General features: G+C 41.9%; 1 protein-coding gene across 1 annotated transcript; it reads right to left on the bottom strand.

Moving 5' to 3' along the window:
• Window positions 1-645: 645 nt before the first annotated feature.
• LOC124134368 lies at window positions 646-15,209 on the bottom strand. Its single transcript, XM_046499137.2, has 8 exons — window positions 15,087-15,209; window positions 13,893-13,963; window positions 13,078-13,197; window positions 11,809-11,922; window positions 10,578-10,703; window positions 6,781-6,894; window positions 1,176-1,304; window positions 646-862 (listed from the first exon to the last, which is right to left on the bottom strand). The coding sequence occupies exons 1-8, from the start codon at window positions 15,104-15,106 to the stop codon at window positions 723-725; spliced, it is 834 nt and encodes a 277-aa protein (XP_046355093.2). The 5' UTR covers window positions 15,107-15,209; the 3' UTR covers window positions 646-722.
• Window positions 15,210-21,021: the final 5,812 nt, after the last annotated feature.

The following is a 21,021-nucleotide window of genomic DNA, read 5'->3' as shown; positions in this document are numbered from 1 at the left end:
ATACTCTTTCACCTGGCCTGATCCTCGATGATCTCGACTATCAGCGTCCAGATCGGTTCATTTTCTACGATATTGATTAACTGCTGTTAAATAATTTTTCATATTTAGAGTGAATTAGTGAGTGTGGTTTTACGCCGCTTCAGCAATATTTCAGCAATATACAGGGTACACCAGAAATGGGCTTCACACATGGTACCCATGTGGAAAATCGAACCCGGGTCTTTGGCGTGACGAGCAAATACTGTAACCAGTAGGCTACCCCACCGCCCAGTAATAATTTTGAAGAAAGTCATATGAACCTTTGTTAAAATAATGACAAGGGCCGAATGGCATTGTCTCCAGCAAAACCGTTGGTTTTATCTCCATTCTATTATAATATATAGCCAAGACCCATTCGCTAGCACAGCTTTGTTCTGAGCACGATTCGAATAGCACGATGCTAAAAGTAGCCGTCCAATCACATTACTCTCACAAGCGAGAGAATCTATCTGCTCAGTTAGAGATTGGATATATGGGGGTGTTGACGTCACTTCCGCAACGAAGCTGTGGTGGTGAATGGGTCAAGGGTATTTATCATAAAAGAATGGATATAACACACTGGATATTTCAAACTGGCATGTAGATGAAACAATGTTTAACTATGAGTTGAAAGGAAGCTATTTTATTGTTCATTATTACATGCGAAAGATATCCCACATACAGACGACCGCCATGGTTTTGTCTTAAGGTACCGCATCACTGCATTTGTAGTGGGGGCTGATGCCGGCCAATTGACAGGTGCAGTTGTGGACAAGGTGGTTATTCATGCTGACACTGAAGACGTCGCCAGCGCCGTGACACTTGCCGTTAGCGTCCTCGCACACTGAAAACGGAGCAATGCACAGAACTAACATACTGAAGACAGATCAAGGTTTTTTAGTGAGAAAGTGGGCGAATGTTGTTTAGTCAGTAATATTACAGCCATATAACGGAGGCCTGTAAATAATCGTCACTGGACGAGGAGATAGAGTGAATGAAAACAAAAACGATCCACATCATCAACCTTTAAACCATGGACATGCCTGTACACCCGATCTATGTAATCAACGGATGTCCGTGGATGAAGTTTTCGGTATAAAGTGGTCCTCGGTTCGAGAATGTCCGGTCGCGATAACACTCAACTACGAAAGACTCACATGCGCTCGTAGGTTCCAAGGAGAAGACCTTTATGCCAAGGAATACTTGTTGTTTGCACTTGTGAGTGCGGCATTTATCGACATACGTTTCCCCTGGCTTGACGCACTCATGGCTTGGTGTCTGGCAAGCTTGAACAGAAATACGACGCATAAAATAAGGTGCATTCATTTGTATCTATGATTTTCTTAACATATATTTATTTTCTCAATACAATATTTCTTTCCTGATAAAAGTGAAATGACCGTAAAAAAAACCAGTCTAATGAACCTGGTATGTATGTTAAGCCTGAAGAAAGCTTGTTGGAGCTGAGAGCGTACGCCTATAAAACGACTAATCTTCTCCAAGTTTATATGCAATCTTATCTATATTCATCACACTAACACATTTTAAACGTTACATCTATTCCAACATATGAATCCACATCAAAGCAACTCAAATGCAGTTACTAAAGACCAATATCTCTGCAAAAACATGAGTCAAAGCAACATCCGGATCGGGAGGAAGAAATTACAGAAAGGACAGAGTTCACAGACAACTAAATATATCTGCAGGCAGTATGACATAGCAGCTAACGAAAGGAAGAGTTAAGGGAGGCACACCGATATGGGTCATGCAGAGGACATCTTGAAGTTGACAGTCCAGATCCATAACAATGGTCAAGGGTTCAAGAATGACGAACGAGTTCATGAATATCTCCCAAAACTAAAAGATCCTATGAAGTCACAAGACATGTCCAAAGTACGAGACTGTATTTCCGACGGCTTGGAGGTGTTTGTCAGACATGCTTTTCGCAACTTTGCGAGCCGTTTAACATGATTAGTCTGCGAGTTGTGAATGCATCAATGCCACTGTCATCAGAAAAACTGCCATCATCACTTGATTCCTGACATGTTGTGATCCACTTCCAAAACATTGATATATTTCCACTGCATTTACTGTCACATTGACACTGCGTCTGACTGTCACATTTATATAGCCAACTACTGGTAGTGGAACAAATGTCACAGCATGTATGACGGTCTTGCTGGGACTGGAGATGTCTCATAGTGTAGTAGCAGTTTTAGTCTTCAACAGACGTTTTGTTTACATAGTTCTTCGTGAAACTGTCAATGTTCCCCGTGCCTGACAAACAATGTTTGTATTTCATCAGAATGATGAAACTTGTTGTCATGGAAAGGCAAATAATTTCCTGAATAGCACGAGGCTCAAGTTCAGTGTATGCCTGATGTGTATACAAAGTTTCATGAATAAATATTGCATGGTGTTTGAGTTATGCCCCGGAGACGAAACGTGACGGGCGTACCACGTGTCTACATCACCTGCAAAACTTCATTTGGGCAGGGCATAATAAAACAGACCATTAAAGTAAATGGGTATGACCAGTTATGTACTTTAGTATACAGCAAACATGTGTACACATTTGATACGTGCAATAATGAAGTTCAGTTCAAATACTCATAATTATAACCTTACCCCTGTTTGTTGTTATTCGCTTGATGCTCAGTTAATGAATTATACTTATGACAGGTATAATTAGTGGTAGCACCACTGAGATTACCTATTAAAGGTTCCCACTTGGCTTTTCTTGTGTCTGGGGTAAATTTTGAATCTAATATAATATAAGATTGGCTAATAAATCCAGGTCTGAAGTGGGGTTTAATATACGAAAATATAATCACAAGTTTAGAAATTTCATACAAAATTCATACACAAAAACAATTTACATACATACATACATACATACATACATACATACATACATACATACATACATACATACATACATACATACATACATACATACATACATACAGCCTTTATGTCCTCGGCATCCTGGACGCGTCTTCCACGTAGCGCAGATTTCATTTCCCGGAACAGGAAATAGTCACTGGGGGATAAGTCTTGGCTGTAGGGTTGGTGATTTAACTGTACAACCCAGACTTAGCCCTTTTTAGTGCCTTTTTCCTGTTCCGGCAAATTAAATCTGCCCTACGTGTAAGACCCTTCCAGGATGACGAGGACATAATGATGACTTGGTCTTATATTGAAGTTGCAAAACTTATTATACGCCCCTCGTACATACATGAGTACAGTGAAACAAATCACCGAGTCTGACCATCCGATTCACATAGTCGCCTCATACGACCAGCATTCGAGTGGTGAGCCCCTGTACTTACTCGGATCCCTAAAGGTTATCGGTCTGCAGATAACTATTGGTTATTTAACTCAGCATTATGTGACATACATACTGCTATGTATCTAAATCAGCTGAACTGATATTTGAAGCATCATTACCAAGCATCATTTAATTCTCCGCTCTCTGTACATAGTGTAACAGCCAGATTGTGATTTGAAGGCAAAACCTCACTCGAAATTAATATGTTATCATCTAAAGCTTACTTAAATATTGACTTATATTTGAAATGTATTTGTAATCGAGATCTCAATGAGTACCAGGTGGTGTCTTACAAAGGACAGGCTCGACTTCACGTGAACCATTTGTAATTGGTCCAAAATCGACCGTGAGCCTGTCGCAGCCCTCTAGCTGTGCTGGTTGTGCATGATTAAATACTTCAGCTGTATACCATTACGCCGCTCAATATATTTTTCATGTCAATGTTGAAAGCAGGAACTTATAAAACATTAAATTACTACTTTGATTTTTTTTTAGAATTTGTTTTTCTTAACGCCGCACTCAGCAATATTCCAGCTATATGACGGCGGTCTGTGAATGATCGAGTCTGGGCCAGAGAATACAGTGATTGACATCACGAGCATCTATCCATGCAATTGGGATACGATGACATTTTGAGAAAGTTTTAAATATATGTGTTTAAAATCTAAAACTTACCTGTGATACTAGTAATTTTCTTTTCACAGTGTGCGTCAATCAAAAATCAGTGTAAAGACATCACATAATATTTAAGTAATTATGTAGAAGAATTATTTTAATGATTATATTCAAACAGGTGTGGTTAAGTTTCAGTGAGTGAGTTTGGCCTTAGCGGCTTTTAGCAAGATGTAAATAATCTAGTCTGGACCAGACAATCCAGTGATTGACATCATGAGCATCGATCTACGCAATTGGCATACGATGACATGCATCACCCAAGTCGGCGAGCCCGTTAGTCGCCTCTAACGGCAAGCTTGGTTTGCTCAAGATCTTCACTGGCCACGAGTATTAAGGAACCCTCAAGGGGTTGAGTATAGGCTGCTAGAACTGAGAATGGAATGATGTTTGGTGGCAAGACCAAGGAAGATCATAATCTGAGCGAAGTTTGGATTCGAACACGCATCCTGGGGTCCTGTCACGCCTTATAGAGCCACATGGGTCCTTATAATATATGTATAACACGTAGGTATAACGCCGCCTTGAACAGTGTGTCAGTTATATAACAGCGTGTCAGCCTGATGTGAGAGGAAAGCCAGAAGAGATGAAGGTCTCGTTACTTTAGTGTATCCACGAGCAAGGCTATGACGCTGAGAAACCTTAAAACTTAAAACCTTAAATAATCAGGGGGAATCTCGGATTTGAACTCACGATCATGAGCTTAAAGCAACCCTTAAGAGACGAAACTCTAACAATTATTGCGCCTCAGTGTAAAATATATAGTTTTGTTTGGTCAACAGACATCGTTAATGTAATATCATTAGCAGTTTGGAAAACATTATTACGTGAAGCACGTGCAGTATGAGCTCGGGACCAGCTACAGACTGTCACTTGTCGACTGATGAATAAACGAAGGTCGTCTCTTGGTTATTGAAAGAAAACTTGACTTTGACAACTAGGAGACCCTTACATGTTGAAAGACATATTGACGAATGCACAAATCTGGCAGAGAAGGTTGGGCGTCTGTACTGACATTCTCTTAAGGCTTTTGCGTAACTTGGACATTTTTCAAAATATTACTCTTATACGTATCGACCTTGACGTCCCTCGATGGTATATGGAGGCATCACCTGTCGCAACAAGATCATGGTGACCTTTCTGGTACTCCAACACAAGTATCAGGTTTAATGTTGACATGAAAACATGCTTACACATATGACGGAATCAGATTGTGTAGTGTTTTGTTGTCGACTACTTGCCATAAAATTATTGATATTAAATAGGAATCAAATACTTACGTGCATCTGGCGTACTACCCACCCTAAAAGAGCACACCCCACACCCCGTCCCCTTCTATAGGCATCCGACACGCCCCTTAATTTGCAATTAAGAACTCTTGAATCATATCAGTGTACGCATTTGGAACAAGTAAATCAGATTTTCACATTGAATGCATGACCACGTATGCCCATAAACGACACACAAAGTCGAAAAGTGAATTTCAACAGATAGCCATGCCATGGCGTCCAGCGTACTGTACTGGTGTATTCGGCATACCACTATAGGTATAAATGTACTGAAGTATTAGGCATCCGGCGTAGCAAACGAGTGCTGGCAAGTTTAGTTACACACCTGCGATAAACAATATGATATTATCATCAGCTCAGGGCCCTTCCACCTCTACACGCAGCCCAGACAGCAATTTGGACTTTCCCAGAAAGCGCTGCCAATCGAATGCACCCTGGACTTTTCGGAGAATGTGAAGACTCCCCAACACTGCAGCATTCTGCATTACCCAGATGGTCAGAGGGCTGTATTCATGGCAGCAAACCAGGGTACTCCCCCAATATCAGTCAACAGATTTGGCTGGTTCCAAACCTAAGGCGCCGAGAACAACGAGGAGTCAATGCTGAAATTTGACTGATACGTTGAAAAATAACATTGTTTCAACATTGGCATTTGTTTCGGTATTTGAAAACATGTCGAAATCTGACATTGTTTCCAACATTGACTAGACACTGGCCTTTCTATATTGAAAATATGTTTAAAACTGACATTGATTCAACATTATTCAACATTGATTCATCATTATTTTGCCCGCTGGGTTCGTACTTGGGATGCAAGAGTGACATTTTGTAAGCGAGATCCATATAGTTGCCATGTTTGTCCTGAAGCTTGTCAAGGACAGAGAATTAAATAGTTATAATTAGTTCATTGGATTTAGCAATAGTAACAAGATCAGGTTTGTTGGCTTGAATACGCCTGATGCTGTATGTGCCCCTATTCGAAAGAATTGTATAATTATCATTTTCTATTACGCACTCTAAATATTCTGGGGCGTATCATAGTAATAAAAGGATGGAGTCACGCTGTGTCGCTTAAGATACTGTGATTGTCCCGCTGGGCATCCACTGACAAGGTATTGGACAGTCTAAAAAAATCATTACATAATCTACATTTCCTATTTACAGGTGGTTGTTGTTGTTCTTCTTCTTCTTCTTCTTGTTAAACACATATTAATAACAAAAAAATCACAAACAACTTATAAATAATTACATGCTGAAACGCAATCAACAAGAATAATTATTTACTAAAACAACTGAATCACCTCGTTCTCGAAACGAAGGGCGGGGTGTATTTCATGAATGGGCATCTTAGATAGGATCGTTGTTTGACAATATTCTCATGATTGAGTCGGATCAGTGCCCGGTCCTGTTCACCCAGGTGATTTGTATTAACTGCTTGGCATTTGGGAGTCTGGTCCGGCATCTTACCTTGACTGATGTCAAACAGGCCTACACTGCCATTCCGCTCTTCACAGCGCCTCGTCACACAGTTGGAGGTCTCCGTGTAGTTTGCGGGGAGGCACTTGACTCCATTGGTACATCCTGTAACATGCATACAGAAGTCTGTACTGATAACACTTCAAACTGTGAAACCTGGTAACATACATTTAGGACTCTCTACTACTGTACGTCCTTCCCATGATATCCCAGGCCAGTATAGATCCCCAACACATCATTCCCGTGATATCCTAGGCCAGTATAGATCCCCAGCACATCCTTCCCATGAGATCCCAGGCCAGTATAGATCCCCAACACATGCTTCTGTGAGATCCCAGGCCTGTATAGATCCCCAACACATGCTTCCCATGAGATCCCAGGCCAGTATAGATCCACAAAACATCCTTCCCATGATATCCCAGGCCAGTATAGAACACCAACACATCCTTCCCGTGATATCCCAGGACAGTATAGATCCCCAGCACATCCTTCCCGTCATATCCCAGGCCTGTATAGATCCCCAACACATGCTTCTGTGAGATCCCAGGCCTGTATAGATCGCCAACACATGCTTCCCATGAGATCCCAGGCCAGTATAGATCCACAAAACATCCTTTCCGTGATATTCCAGGACAGTGTAGATCCCCAGCACATCCTTCCCGTGATATCCCAGGCCTGAATAGATCCCCAACACATGCTTCTGTGAGATCCCAGGCCAGTATAGATCCCCAACACATGCTTCCCATGAGATCCAAGGCCAGTATAGATCCCCAGCACATCCTTCCCGTGATATCCCAGGCCTGTATAGATCCCCAACACATGCTTCCCGTGAGATCCCAGGCCTGTATAGATCCCCAACACATTCTTCCCGTGAGATCCCAGGCCAGTATAGATCCACAAAACATCCTTCCCATGAGATCCCAGGCCTGTATAGATCCCCAACACATCCTTCCCCTGAGATCCCAGGCCAGTATAGATCCACAAAACATCCTTCCCATGAGATTCCCAACACCTCATTCTTGTCGTACACGGTGCACTTTTACCATGTAGAATACTACAGATCAATGTAAGATCACTAAACTGTATAGTACTGTCAAACTTAAACACTAATTGTCGTTTTTCGCCGTCTGTAATATACCACGGACCTATATACAAGTCCGTGAATATACTAAAAACAAATTAAAAACTTCACATTTTTAAAAGTAATCCCATATATGATATACAACGGACAAATGTATCAGAGAAGGTAATTTTTAATCATTAATGTCCAAAGAAGGATTTTAATTAACGGTGGTAACCATAATTTGTTCCAAGCACCTACGGTATTCGGTAATAACATCAACAGTTTAAATCATAAGTCCAAAGCACGAGAATCTGATGGCACACAAGTTCAGTAGCGTGTATGGCCACCATGTGCGTTGACAACTGCCACACAACGCCTCCGCATGGACCTTGTGATGCTTGTGAACACATGATTGGGAAGACGACGCCATTGTTGCTGCAAAATGGTGCCAAAATCTTGCAAATTCTGTGGTTGGTTCTGGAGAGTGCGCAGACTTCTGCCAAGAGCATCCAAGACGTGTTCGATGGGATTGAAGTCGGGAGACCTTGACGGCCAGTCCATGACGTTAACTCCCGCATTCTGAAGGAAATTCCTTGTCAAAATTGCTGTGTGGGGTCTGGCATTGTCGTGTTGGAAGATCAAACCGGGTCCATGTGCTGCCATAAAAGGCAGAAGTTCTGGTGCCAGTACCTGGTTGCGGTAAGCAGCAGCGTTGAGGTTGCCACGGATGACAAGAAGCCTGGAACGTGCATTGCCACAGAAAGCACCCCACACCATGACACTTCCGCCTCGAAATCTGTCAACTTCCTGTACACAACACTGGGCGTAACGTTCATGACGGCGCCTCCATACCCTCGCCCTACCATGAGCAAATCGAAGATTCAATCGGGATTCATCACTGAAGACGACTTGATTCCAATTCCTCTGAGTCCATCGTAAGTGTCGCTGTGCCCACAATTGACGTTGACGTCTGTGTAATTGAGTCAGAATCGGCCCGCAGTATGGCCGTCGTGCTTGAAGGTGAGCAGTTCTCAGACGGTTTCGAACAGTTTGCGCACTCAGTCTACCCCTAAACAGTTCATTTCTGGTTGATGTAGCCGTCAAAAATCGGTTACGGAGGTGACGTAAGACAATCTGACGATCCTCTGCATGTGACGTCACACGTGGTCGACCTGGCCGAGGGCGATCAGCGGTGGTACCCGTTTGCTGTAGACGCGTCTGTAAATCATAAACAGTCCGTCGACTACAACCCATCGTCCTTGCGACTTCAGCTACGGACGTTCCCGTCTGCAACATACCGATGGCACGTTCACGTTGCACATTTGAAAGGCGTGGCATGATAAATGGCCGTAAAGACTTTTGTTTTCCTGTGTTTTTCTTTTTTTGTTAATGACTGCTAACAAGTATGGCTGAAAACACGTGCGGTATTATGGCCACGTGACCAGTTGCACGTGAAAAACCACTTTTGCCACTATAGTGCTGTGCACATGATTTTGATCGATTCACCTGCACAAAAACGGGTGTTATCTGAAGACAATACGTGGCCATTACTGTTTAAATACACAATAAGGGCCCACAATGATAACTGGTCAAAATGTTAAAATTTTAGGATTGTGAAGTTTTTAAATGTTCAGTATATATTATTAAGGTTTTCGCACAGCCTGGTTCCCTGGGTATGCTGCGCTGAAGCTACAGTGTAACGCCAGCGCAGCATACCCAGGGAACGAGGTTGGTTTTCGCAATACACAGATGCACTATGGGGTCGTTGTAGTTAATTGCCGCCATTGTTATATATGTTAGATTTACAAATGTATAGATATGTTTACATGGTTCTACTTATGTTCATTAGAAATATTTGAAACTTTATAAATTTCCTTTTTCAATTGATCAGGGAGGGGGGCGGGGATAGGGAGGTGGCGTTGCTGATGTTGGTCATGTAATACCTTGTGTCCATCATCTGATCTGGGTGGTGTAGTGCATGTACCATCACTCAATTATCGGCACAAGCAATACACCACCACATTCATCTCTAATAAGTAAACCTCTGTATGTGTTGGAGGGGAGGGGGGCGGGGATAGGGAGGTGGCGTTGCTGATGTTGGTCATGTAATACCTTGTGTCCATCATCTGATCCGGGTGGTGTAATGCATGTACCATCACTCAATTATCGGCACAAGCAATACACCACCACATTCATCTCTAATAAGTAAACCTCTGTATGTGTTGGAGCTGCTTGCCTGCATAGTAACGTGAAGTAACATACCTAAAGGTACAAAGCTCATGTGACACGCCATCGTATAGTTTGGGAAAAGAGCTGGTGGCAGTGTGTCACTGACTTCTTACGGTAATCTACTGTCATGATTTACGATATATGTAGTAACCAATTCAGTTGTGTTTACTGTATTAAAAGGTTGGCAGCACAGCAACAGCATGACTGGTTTGCCTCGTCCAGACTCGAATTCTTGAAGGCCTTGGTCATATAGCTGGAATATCGCTGACTGCGGTGTAATACATTATTCATTTCCTTTTATACAGATAACATAACAGACCTATATGTTTTAATATAGAAGAGCAGAAAATTATTATTATTATTATTATTATTATTATTATTATTATTATTATTATTATTATTATTATTATAAAAAAGATCCTCTTCTGTTGTTGTTACAGATAATAAATATTTACATCAGTGTAAACAGACAACAGTTGTTATAGTTTGGTTATACCCCATTCTTTTAGCAGCACCCTGTAGGAACGATGTCGCCCGTGCATGTGAAGGTCACAGGTGTAGTTGAAGCAGCCCTGGCGGAAGATCTCATTCACTCCGAGACACGTGCCGGCGATCGCACAACCTGTAGTAGATAATTATAGCAATTATAACATCCCATCACGGGTTCATGAACTTTGCACCCTTAATGCAAAAATTGTTTGGGTACTCTAAGCACTTTAAGGAACTGCGTTTTGTAAAATGGTCACAGTTGACAAAAACACAGTCAATAGACTAATATAGTGTACAATGCATGAAGGTAAATGTCAACGGCAATGTCGAAATGAGCAGAATGCAATTATAGTATACTGTGTGTAATCGCACCGCGTATACTCAAGCTATCATCCACTGGTTTGACTGGTCCGCACCGGATTAATGACAGGACGCCGTTTGGATAACTGAAAATGTTATGCACCTGGAAAGGTTAAGCGCCGCTTACCATATAAAACAAACTTTTCAATATATAAAGCAATATTATCAAATATCATCCTGTATTGATTCTCTGACGAAAAACATTCAATTTTTTCACGAAGTGACATATTCATACCGAATTAAAGGAACCGAAATCGATAACCATCATGACATGTTTTCTGACTGTCCCCGAGAATAGTTACACAATTAATACCCTTTCAATTACTGCTTCAGCTTTTTTTCATCATGTGCTATGAAACACACAGTGTTCTTGTCCCAACGTTTCAGCAGGTATGTCGGTGGTATCTCAGACATTTAACAAAATGACATCAATGTCATGTGTAGATATTGCCAAAGAATTACATGGATGTTCGAGGTATTAAAAGAAGAAAGGCATAGAGTATAGGTAAATTGTCAAACTGTCAACTGTCAAACACCTCATCAACAATCCTGACCACGATGTTTTCTGGCAACAAACCGACATTCTCACACCAAGATCAACCATTGAACTAAAGGAACCTTCAAGAAAGAATAGATATGCAAAGAGACCAGGGCATCTACCTACCCAATGTGTACTCTACCAACTTCTCAAAGGCTATCAAAGACCTGTCAAGCTTCCGTTATTCTTCCATGTAACTGAGCATTTTGGAAGGTCTAAGAAGAACTCTGCATCAATATTTGTAAGGATAGACAGTTTTAGTTGGAAATTTCAAAATTTACGTTTGATAAACAAAATACTATGTGTGACTTATACTAATGTTATTCACAGCAATACATACTTCCGTTTACGATATGGATTCCGATGACGCCATTGTTGACTTGGCACTGGAAGGTCAAACACTGGCTGGTCCAAGACTGACCAATGTCCATGCATACGCCGTTGTGATCACAGCCTAAAATACAAACGTGCTGGTTGATGAAGCACAAGTAGAGGCCACGAAGCGTTGGTTTGTAACAATAATAATTTTGCTGATCCCGTGTGATTCCGGGATAGAATTGGTCACCACCTATCCTGGTCGCACAATGCAACTTAATGGATCGGGTGGTCAGGTTCGGTGACTTTGTTGATTGTTTGTTATGGTTGTACTCCGACAGCGTGGATCGTCGCTCATAATATCAGTCACTGAATTGTTTACAAAACAACGAACACACGAACAATAAACTGTGTCATGATCTATACAATTTTAACAGCCAATCGAAGGTATAGAATGCAGTGTATTTACAGGGTCTGGATATATTTTCAACAGAAATGTTGTCATGTCGAATCTGTTTAATACGTTTTCGTGTCATACAAGCACATGAGACTCGCTTACAATCATCTTCCCGAGGCAAGTGAGTTAACTGGCAATAAAAGTCTAGTTTCCACCCTTGCCAAACTATGCTAGAATCCCTGTGCTCGATCGTAGCGCCACTAGTGGCTATTGCGAGTAATGTCCCTTCTATGCCTCTCCTACGAACCAATCAGATTCCACCTCTCGTATAACTCGCATTTGCTTCAAACAAAATGGCAGCGCCCAGTCAAGACGATAATCAAGATCTACATTGTGATAAAACGGGTCTAACGAAGGTCGCGAAGTGCATCCAATCATGGGAGCACCTTGATGACAAACATGAAAAGATTTGGAAAATATCTGTTGACAACGAGTTGGCGGTGCACATGATTTGCAAATCCTGCAATAGACCGAAATCTGCACGACAGTTTACAAACCGGATTTTGATTTGGTTGCACGATTTTGATTGGACTATGTGCAGACTCGTTAGTCCAGCCAAAATGTAACTCCATAATACCAGCCTAGATCAGCAAGGGTGGAAACTGGACTTTTATAGTCAGTCCACTCACTTGCCTCGGGAAGATGGCTTGTGGCTTGTGGTTAAAGCGTTCGCTCGTCACGAGACCCGGGTTCGAATCCCTAGTACATAGTTTCAATGTGTGAAGCCCAATCCTGGTGTCCCCCGCCGTGATATCGTTGGAATATTGCTAAAAGCGGCGTAAAACCACACTCACTCACTGTCATTGGATTCTGTCCTTGACCTTGACCTAGACTTACCGGCCTTGACCTGCTGCACAGCGCCACCATAACACGTATAGATGACACATGGACCGGCCAGGGAGGTTGTGAAATTTTCGCCCTGCTTATATATTTTGCCATCGACTTGACAAGTCCATCCTGTAACCGATTGCAATAAACGTATATTAGTAAATTACATAAACTGGAACAGTATGCATGAATGTAAGCATTCCGTTCCGTGACATTTTAAGATGTGTCAGGGAAGGAGGGAGAGTTAAATTACGTTTAGATATTAGCAGCATCTATGTACGTAATACTTGTGTGTGTGTTGCATTGTTAAACATAAATGTCAGAGCGATATTTTAAGTTGAAGCAGGATAAAACGGGGGGGGGGGGGGGGGGGGGCGCCGAGTGGTCCTGCTATAACGAATTTATCTTACCGACCAGTTATAATGTGACATTGGTAAAGAAATAACACAAAATTCAAAATTGATAAAAACAGATGTCCGATTGAACTGAGGTCAACTTGTGCTAGGTCACGGAACTTCCGTTGACTCGGAAAAGCGTGCGGAATTTTGCTTTGAAGCGGAGTGTTAGGGATTTATTCTGTCTTTCATAAATCCACGTGATTCCTGTAATGCCCCCCTGAGAAATATATTACATATGGCGGGTTACACATTATTCTATCAAGATCACGTGGACCAATCAGATCTCATCATTCTGACATGGAGGTATGATCAACTAAATTATATTTCTTTAAATGCGTATGTCTTGTACAAACAGTAGATCTTGACACCGCTAAGGTACACAATCGCTTGTATCACAAATCACAGATGTTGTTTAGTGATATTTACCGGAGTCTCCCGACGAGCAAGCAGCAAAATGTGGCCCAAACAGACAAATTGTTAACCCGAGCCAAACCAAGCTGAAATAGTAATTAGATGAAGCAAGACAAATGTTAAAGGGTTATTTATATTTGCCTTTGTGTTATTTAATAGAAGTATCCACGAGTCACATATATAATATGCTATTGCAGATACATGTATTTATCAAAATGATGCTAAACTTGGTTTTTTTTATTTTCACTATGTTTGTTTGTTTGTTTGTTGTTTAACGCTGGGATTTGCCAATGTGTTTTAAATACTTGGTAAGCAAAATGATAAAACCAAATTATGTTAAAATATAATCATTAACGTAAGAACGTTAGCTTTGAAAAGTTTATGATTCATCAGCATTTTACCTTTTTTTTTCGAACCCTTTTAAAAATCGATAGATCGCTTGAAAGGATGTAATTTGGTCTGTCACGACATAATCCTTATTGGCCATATGATATATATGGCACAACTCGAATTACGCATTACTCGATATTTGTTAAAAGTCTTTAGGACTTCGAGTCAACGAGATTCCTTGTACAGTTGAAGGCCATGGCCACTAATCCGAACGGAACAGTTCCAAGAAAATCGTCCGGATTAACACTGAATAGGATTAACGCAACCTGGGTAAGATCTAATGGCCTTTCTGTATGTGACTTCCACACCCCACACACCGCCACCCCCCAGTAATCGTCCGTAAGGCAAGGTTTCCGATTGGTAGAGGCACGGACTTAGATATTTTCATATAATCTGATTTTACTTGTTACTATTCTGTTTTAAAGTTGGACCCATTTTTCATTATTTATTATATACATGTATTGTGTAACATGATCACGACCCTTTCAATACTAAAACCATTCACAAATTGACCAAATATTTGACAAATACATTATGTACATAAACAATGAATTGACTGTTTAATGTACACTCAGTACCTTCAATATGTTGTAACATTCCGTAATTGATAGTGTGTAACATACGTGAAATATACTTCAACAAAATTGACTTAGTAAAGTGGCCATTTTTTGTCATGTACTGTGTTGATTGACGGGCTGAAGGTATCTGTCATAGCACACGTGTTGTATGCCTGGATTGTCCCATCAATTTCCAATGAAACTGAGTGCTAATCAAAACCTGTACATTAGCAAAAACGCCAGTGGCAAACAACAGCCATACCTTTGATGAGAGTATTCCATGGTTATGAAAACAGCTGGAACGTTTTTGTGTACGAAATCGACTTGCTGAACTACCTACACAAGCACCGAGACACCTGGTCGTTATCTTATCTAACTGTTTAATCTTGAACAGTTGTATCGGTATCTAAAATTGGAACAAAAGGTTGGATGTTTCATGGAACAGAATGTTTCATTATATTTTTGAGGTGAGCGAGTAAGATTTGATTGACGCCAATTTTAACAGAATTGCAGTTATATCACGGCGTGTCAGCTTTATGCGGGAGGAACATCCAATTGACGCAGGTTGTAGACACCTTGGTGGAACCCGCGAGCACGGGTATGGTGCTGTCTGATATAGAATAGTAATCTGGGTGAACTGAGATGCGGCCCACGACGCTGAATTCTTGAAACATTTGCTGTAATTTTCCTGACGTGGCATAAAAAAATATTTTCTCCCTCACTCGATATCGATATGTGAAAAACAGACACCAGAAATGGGCTTTACCGATTGTACCATTGTGGGGAATCGAAACCTGGGCTTCGGCATGACGAACACTTTAACTACCAGACAGCAATGTTGCAGACAGATCGGGTAGATATTGGACAGGCCAAGAACAGGCAGACCCAGGGTAACTACGCCCAATGAACACCGGTACTTGCATACTTTGCAACTTCGGAATAGGTTCCTGACAGCGATGTCTTCAGCGACGAATGCCTTAGGGCATATGGTTAGTCGACAGACAGTGGGCGTGTGACTAAGGGTTCAAGGAATAATGGCTTTCAGATCTTACAGAGGACAGTTATTGACAGCGCAACATCAAAGATTGAGATGGGCCCGGACTGTATGTTGCTGGCAGCAACGTGACAGGCAGAATGTCGTCTTCACTTATGAATGCCGATTGTGTCTGTTCTGAGATGAACGAAGGGGAGAACGAACGGCGGCATGATGCGTTCATGAGGTCAGGTCGTATGGTATAGGAGGTGTTATTGTGTGGGGAGGAATTTTTGGCCAGGTGTGAACTCCCTGGTTATCGTTAACGGAAATGTGACACCTCAGCGTTACATGGATAACATTTTTCGTCCGAATGTCCTACCATGTCCTAACAGCTGCCGCGTGGTGTCCTTTATCGGCATGACAACGCCTAATCCCATACACCCCGAATCGTACAGAACTTCCTTGTAGCCAACGTCAACGTGTTGCCGTGGCCTGCACACTTCCCAGACATGTCCCCCATAGAACACATCTGGGATGTCATGGATCGTCGTGTTCGACAGCGACCACATTCTCCAGCTAACCGACAAGAACTGATCATGGTTTTGCGCGTCTTGTAGCAAAGGGTGGTCATACACGCTATTAATGTGACGCATCATTGAACTTGGGCGATTTTAGATGTGTGTGCCCTTTGCCCATTGCGTATAAAGCTTGTTTTTACTACCACCTCAATTCGAGCAACTGTCATGCCAATATCGGATGATGTCTGACTGTCATTTTAACTGTTGATTTCTATGAGATTTTGATCATTTCAATACATGTTTTTTCATGCATCTATCTGTGGTTTTTAAACTAGAGTGATTTAAAAATATGGTTAAGTTTCTTTTGGCCGTCAGTGTAGTATATGTTGGTGAGGTGCAATTGAGTTAAACGTCGCGTCCAAGATTATTGCACTTACAAGCGACGTGCATTGACGTGTGTTAGTGTGTGGCTGCTTGTACTAGTCCGGACTGATGCCGATTTTTAGTGCTAGCACACTGAGATACCATGCCGCAGTTCAACATGAATACCCCACTCAGACACAGCGTACTGACTCCGAGCCGACCAGTCCTTGTTTTAACCCCTTAATGTCGAGCGCCAGACAGGGTAACAACAAGTACCATCTTTTAACGTCTTTTGGTATGACGCGGCCGGGGATCGAACCCCGGACCTTCCGCTCTCCGTGCGGACGCTCTACCACTAGACCACGGAGGCGGTCTGTAGTATATGTTCGCTGTTCAACAGTACTTCGAGTTAAAGGAAACCATCGAGCAGTTCTCTAAGACAGGAAGACCTAAAGTAACACGCGATCTAAAAGCGTCACATGGAAGGCTTTTTTTACACACGACACTGCTGTTAAAACATTCATTAAATATTGATGTATAGAAAAACCCAGCCAAGAGAAATAGCTCGAAAATGTAAGCCTCGCTTTAGGATGAAGAATGCACATCAAGAGGATTACTCCCATAAGAACTACAGCGGCCTGTTATGGAAACCAGTTGCATGAGATTATTTAGAAGCCAGTTTATTTTAATATCCTAAAATCACGTTATGCATTTGTCTTTTTAACATTTAATTAATCAGTTTTGGCTAAGAACAGTTGACTTTGTCTTGTCTCAGAAGGGGAAACCACAATTTTTCTTGATTGTTACCGTTACCAGAAGAATGTAGCAAGAGGAGAAGGGAAAGTGTGCTTCTTCCGTTTTTCACAAGCCATCTGGAGAAAAGCTCAAACTCTTGCGCGCCGTCTCATCGTTATGGTCGGCCGCCTGATGACGTCATTGGGAATCCGTGGCCGCTCGTCCGTCAGCACAGTTTCAGGTGGTGACTGTTCTAATGTGGATGAGGGTGCCTTCTGATCTGGCGATCCAGATGATCCGACAAGTTTTCCATGGAGTGGTGAGCGTGCTGACCATGGTATAACGGCGACGTTGTGCGCAGCCAAGAAATCCTGGACGACCCTTGCAACGTGTGGATAGCGTTATCAAGCTGTAACAGTATTTAATCCCTGTTGTTGTTGGTGAAGGATTGGTAATAGCGCAGAGTAGGAGAACGCCTTCCCTTGCCGTTGAGGTTGCCAAGGATGGTGACAAGTCCCGTCCGCTGGTGACCACAAATTCCCCCCCCCCCCCCCCCCCCCCAAAAAAAAAAAATAAATTAATAATATGTGCATGTATAATGCGCCAAATTCCATTCACCATGTGGATGCTTGTAGCGCTAAATTAGTATTACTCGGTCAATGGATCAGTGTGCACTCGATTTTCATTCTCAGCCCTCTGTGGAGCATACAAACCATCTCCGAGCCTGGCTTCTAGATCTACTTAACCGGTTCTTAGCACAAGCATAGGTTGCCGGAGTTACCCCAGAGTTAAGCCTAGATTTCATGGTAACATAGAATCTTGAATATAAATATTTTGTATTTGCGGCTGCTATTCGATTTAGACTAATAGTGGAGATAAGAGTACAGTCAAACCTCTCTTATCTCTTTTCAAAAAACAGTTTCTAGATACACGGATATCCGGAATCCGGAATATAGATGAATCATTGATCAATCAACTGACCAGAGCTACCTCCCCTACCCAATGGATAAACACGTGATATGGAATCATATGACTCACAGTTATAATGAAAGCATTCAGATGACTCACTGTGATATTACTGACATGATGTTTAACAGGCGTCACACAACATAAGCCACCCACTCACCGACACATACCCACCTCATTGTAAAATTGTGGAGAGTATATCAAGCCTTTGTTTCATTTTCAACGCTTTCAAATAAACTGTGGGGGCACTGGTGGTACCGTCGTCGATGGCCCCGCAATTCACTATGCAGAGTTGCGTCCATTTGGCACTCCAGAAACCGGATTGTAGGTCCGAATCCTGGTTCTCCCCTATCATGTTTCTAGGTTTGTCAGCATCATACACTTCCATCTGGATTCACAACACTCACTCACTCACTCACTCACTCACTCATTCACTCACTCTGTCCGCTAACCGATTCTGAATGTCTGAGATCTACACACTGATATATAAATTTGCTGAGTTTGACATGAGCATGCTCAGAGTTGAGTCTATTAATCAGTCTCTTTCACATATATCAACAGCTTGATAGACTGACATATCAAATGTAAAGCCACAAACAATATTAATTACATACAGTCCATAGTGTAATTGATATCTGCATACACACATTGTTCTACATATCGACACATTTGCAGCGCGTCAATCATTATTTATCTGGAGTGTTTGTCCACAGATGTTGGCATACATGCGCTGAATCCATGTAGTTTTATTTGAATTACTTGGTTTGTGGGTCCGCCGTTACATTATTTCACATATGTGCAAAACAATATTTCTTTATTCGTCATGTTTGTGATTGGAAGGATGTAACATGAACACTTTCATTACTTTATTTGCGCTTATTTCACCCGTCCAACAATCTAAACAAAATGTTTAATGAAATTTTTTTTTATATTCATTTTGACCATCGGCTTAAAAACATAACCCAGAACCAACTATTTCAAATATAGGCCTAATTGATGGTCCATGGTGGCGGGTATACATTTCTGTAAAAAGCAGGTGAATGGCAGGAACCATGTGTCTGCATTGTGTGACCTGATTGATTACGTGTCACTGTTATCCGAAGGCGTGTATCCTTGTCAGCCACTGATTTATGTGGAGAAACCCGGATTCGATTATTTAAGTGAGTGAGTGAGTATGGTTTTACGCCGCTTTTAGCAATATTACAGCAATATCACGGCGGGGAACACAAGAAATGGGCTTCATACATTGTACCCATGTCGGGAATCGAACCCGGGTCTTCGGCGTGACGAGCGAACGCTTAACCACTAGGCTACCCGACCGCCCTGATTGGAAGGAAGTAACCTGAACACTTTCATTACTTTATTTGCTCGTATTTCACCCGTCCAACAATCTAAACAAAATGTTTAATGAAATTCATTTTATATTCATTTTGACCATCGGCTAAAAAACATAACCCAGAACCAACTATTTCAAATATAGGCCTAATTGATGGTCCATGGTGGCGGGTATACATTTCTGTAAAAAGCAGGTGAATGGCAGGAACCATGTGTCTGCATTGTGTGACCTGATTGATTACGTGTCACTGTTATCCGAAGGCGTGTATCCTTGTCAGCCACTGATTTATGTGGAGAAACCCGGATTCGATTATTTAAGTGAGTGAGTGAGTATGGTTTTACGCGCTTTTAGCAATATTACAGCAATATCACGGCGGGGAACACAAGAAATGGGCTTCATACATTGTACCCATGTCGGGAATCGAACCCGGGTCTTCGGCGTGACGAGCGAACGCTTTAACCAATAGGCTACCCGACCGCCCCCTCGATTATTTAACGACACCGGTCAGGTCAGGTGAACCGTGGGCGAACTTTGACCGCCGAATCTCAAATGATATTTTGTTTGTTTGTTTGATACTAAACGCCGCACTAAGTAATATTCCAGCCATATGATGGCTGGAATATAAATAATAAGTCTGGATCAGACAATACAGTGATCGATATCATGAGCATTGATCTACACAATTGGGATACGATTACATGCTCAAGTCAGCGAGCCTGACCACCCGATCCCGTAAGTCGTCTCTTACGACAGGCATAGTCGCCTTTTACGGCAAGCGTGGGTTGCTGAAGACCTATTCTACCCCGGATCTTGACGGGTGGAATCTAAATGAAGGATAGGTGGATTCTTGAGCCAGTCAGACGTCAGTTTTGTAAAACAATTCGTCTTCAATTCTTTACCACCTCGATTTAGCCATTTCGATCCTAGAACCCTTTGGGGCAAAGTTGCAGTGACGCTCAGAAACGACAGGGTGTACAGATATCCAGAATAATATCCACCGGGTTTATTGTTTTGGCAATCGGAACATCCCGATTATATTCGTTTATATTCGAAATATGACGTGCTTGTCTGAATGCTACACTCGCTCGTACCGAGAAGCCTCGACGCTGATGAGCTGATCAGAAAGGTCCCTATACGCCACCTCCTATGGATATATCCTCGGCTCTTCACGGATATAGGTATTGTATTAGATTAAAATATCTGGTTTTAATAAGACTGCAAAGTCCGCTATTTGTGTTCATTCAAAACCGAGGACCAAGGAGTGCTACGTTCAGTGTCATCGAATCGCAGCCTACGAGAAATC

Source organism: Haliotis rufescens, unplaced genomic scaffold (genome assembly GCF_023055435.1).
Source record: "Haliotis rufescens isolate VD_foot unplaced genomic scaffold, xgHalRufe1.0.p SCAF_11, whole genome shotgun sequence".
Classification (NCBI taxonomy): domain Eukaryota; kingdom Metazoa; phylum Mollusca; class Gastropoda; order Lepetellida; family Haliotidae; genus Haliotis; species Haliotis rufescens.
The sequence above is the reverse complement of the archived record's forward strand: the minus strand, read 5'-3'. Positions and strand labels throughout refer to the sequence as shown.

Bases quoted from the DNA above. Each gene is read 5' to 3' on its own strand.
- LOC124134368 (XM_046499137.2), bottom strand. From the start codon at position 15,106: ATGGAATACTCTCATCAAAG. The intron at 13,964-15,086 runs GTATGGCTGTTG...TTACTATTTCAG, and splicing joins ATGGAATACTCTCATCAAAG to CTTGGTTTGGCTCGGGTTAA. The intron at 1,305-6,780 runs GTAAGATGCCGG...TTTCTGTTCAAG, and splicing joins CCTGTTTGACATCAGTCAAG to CTTGCCAGACACCAAGCCAT.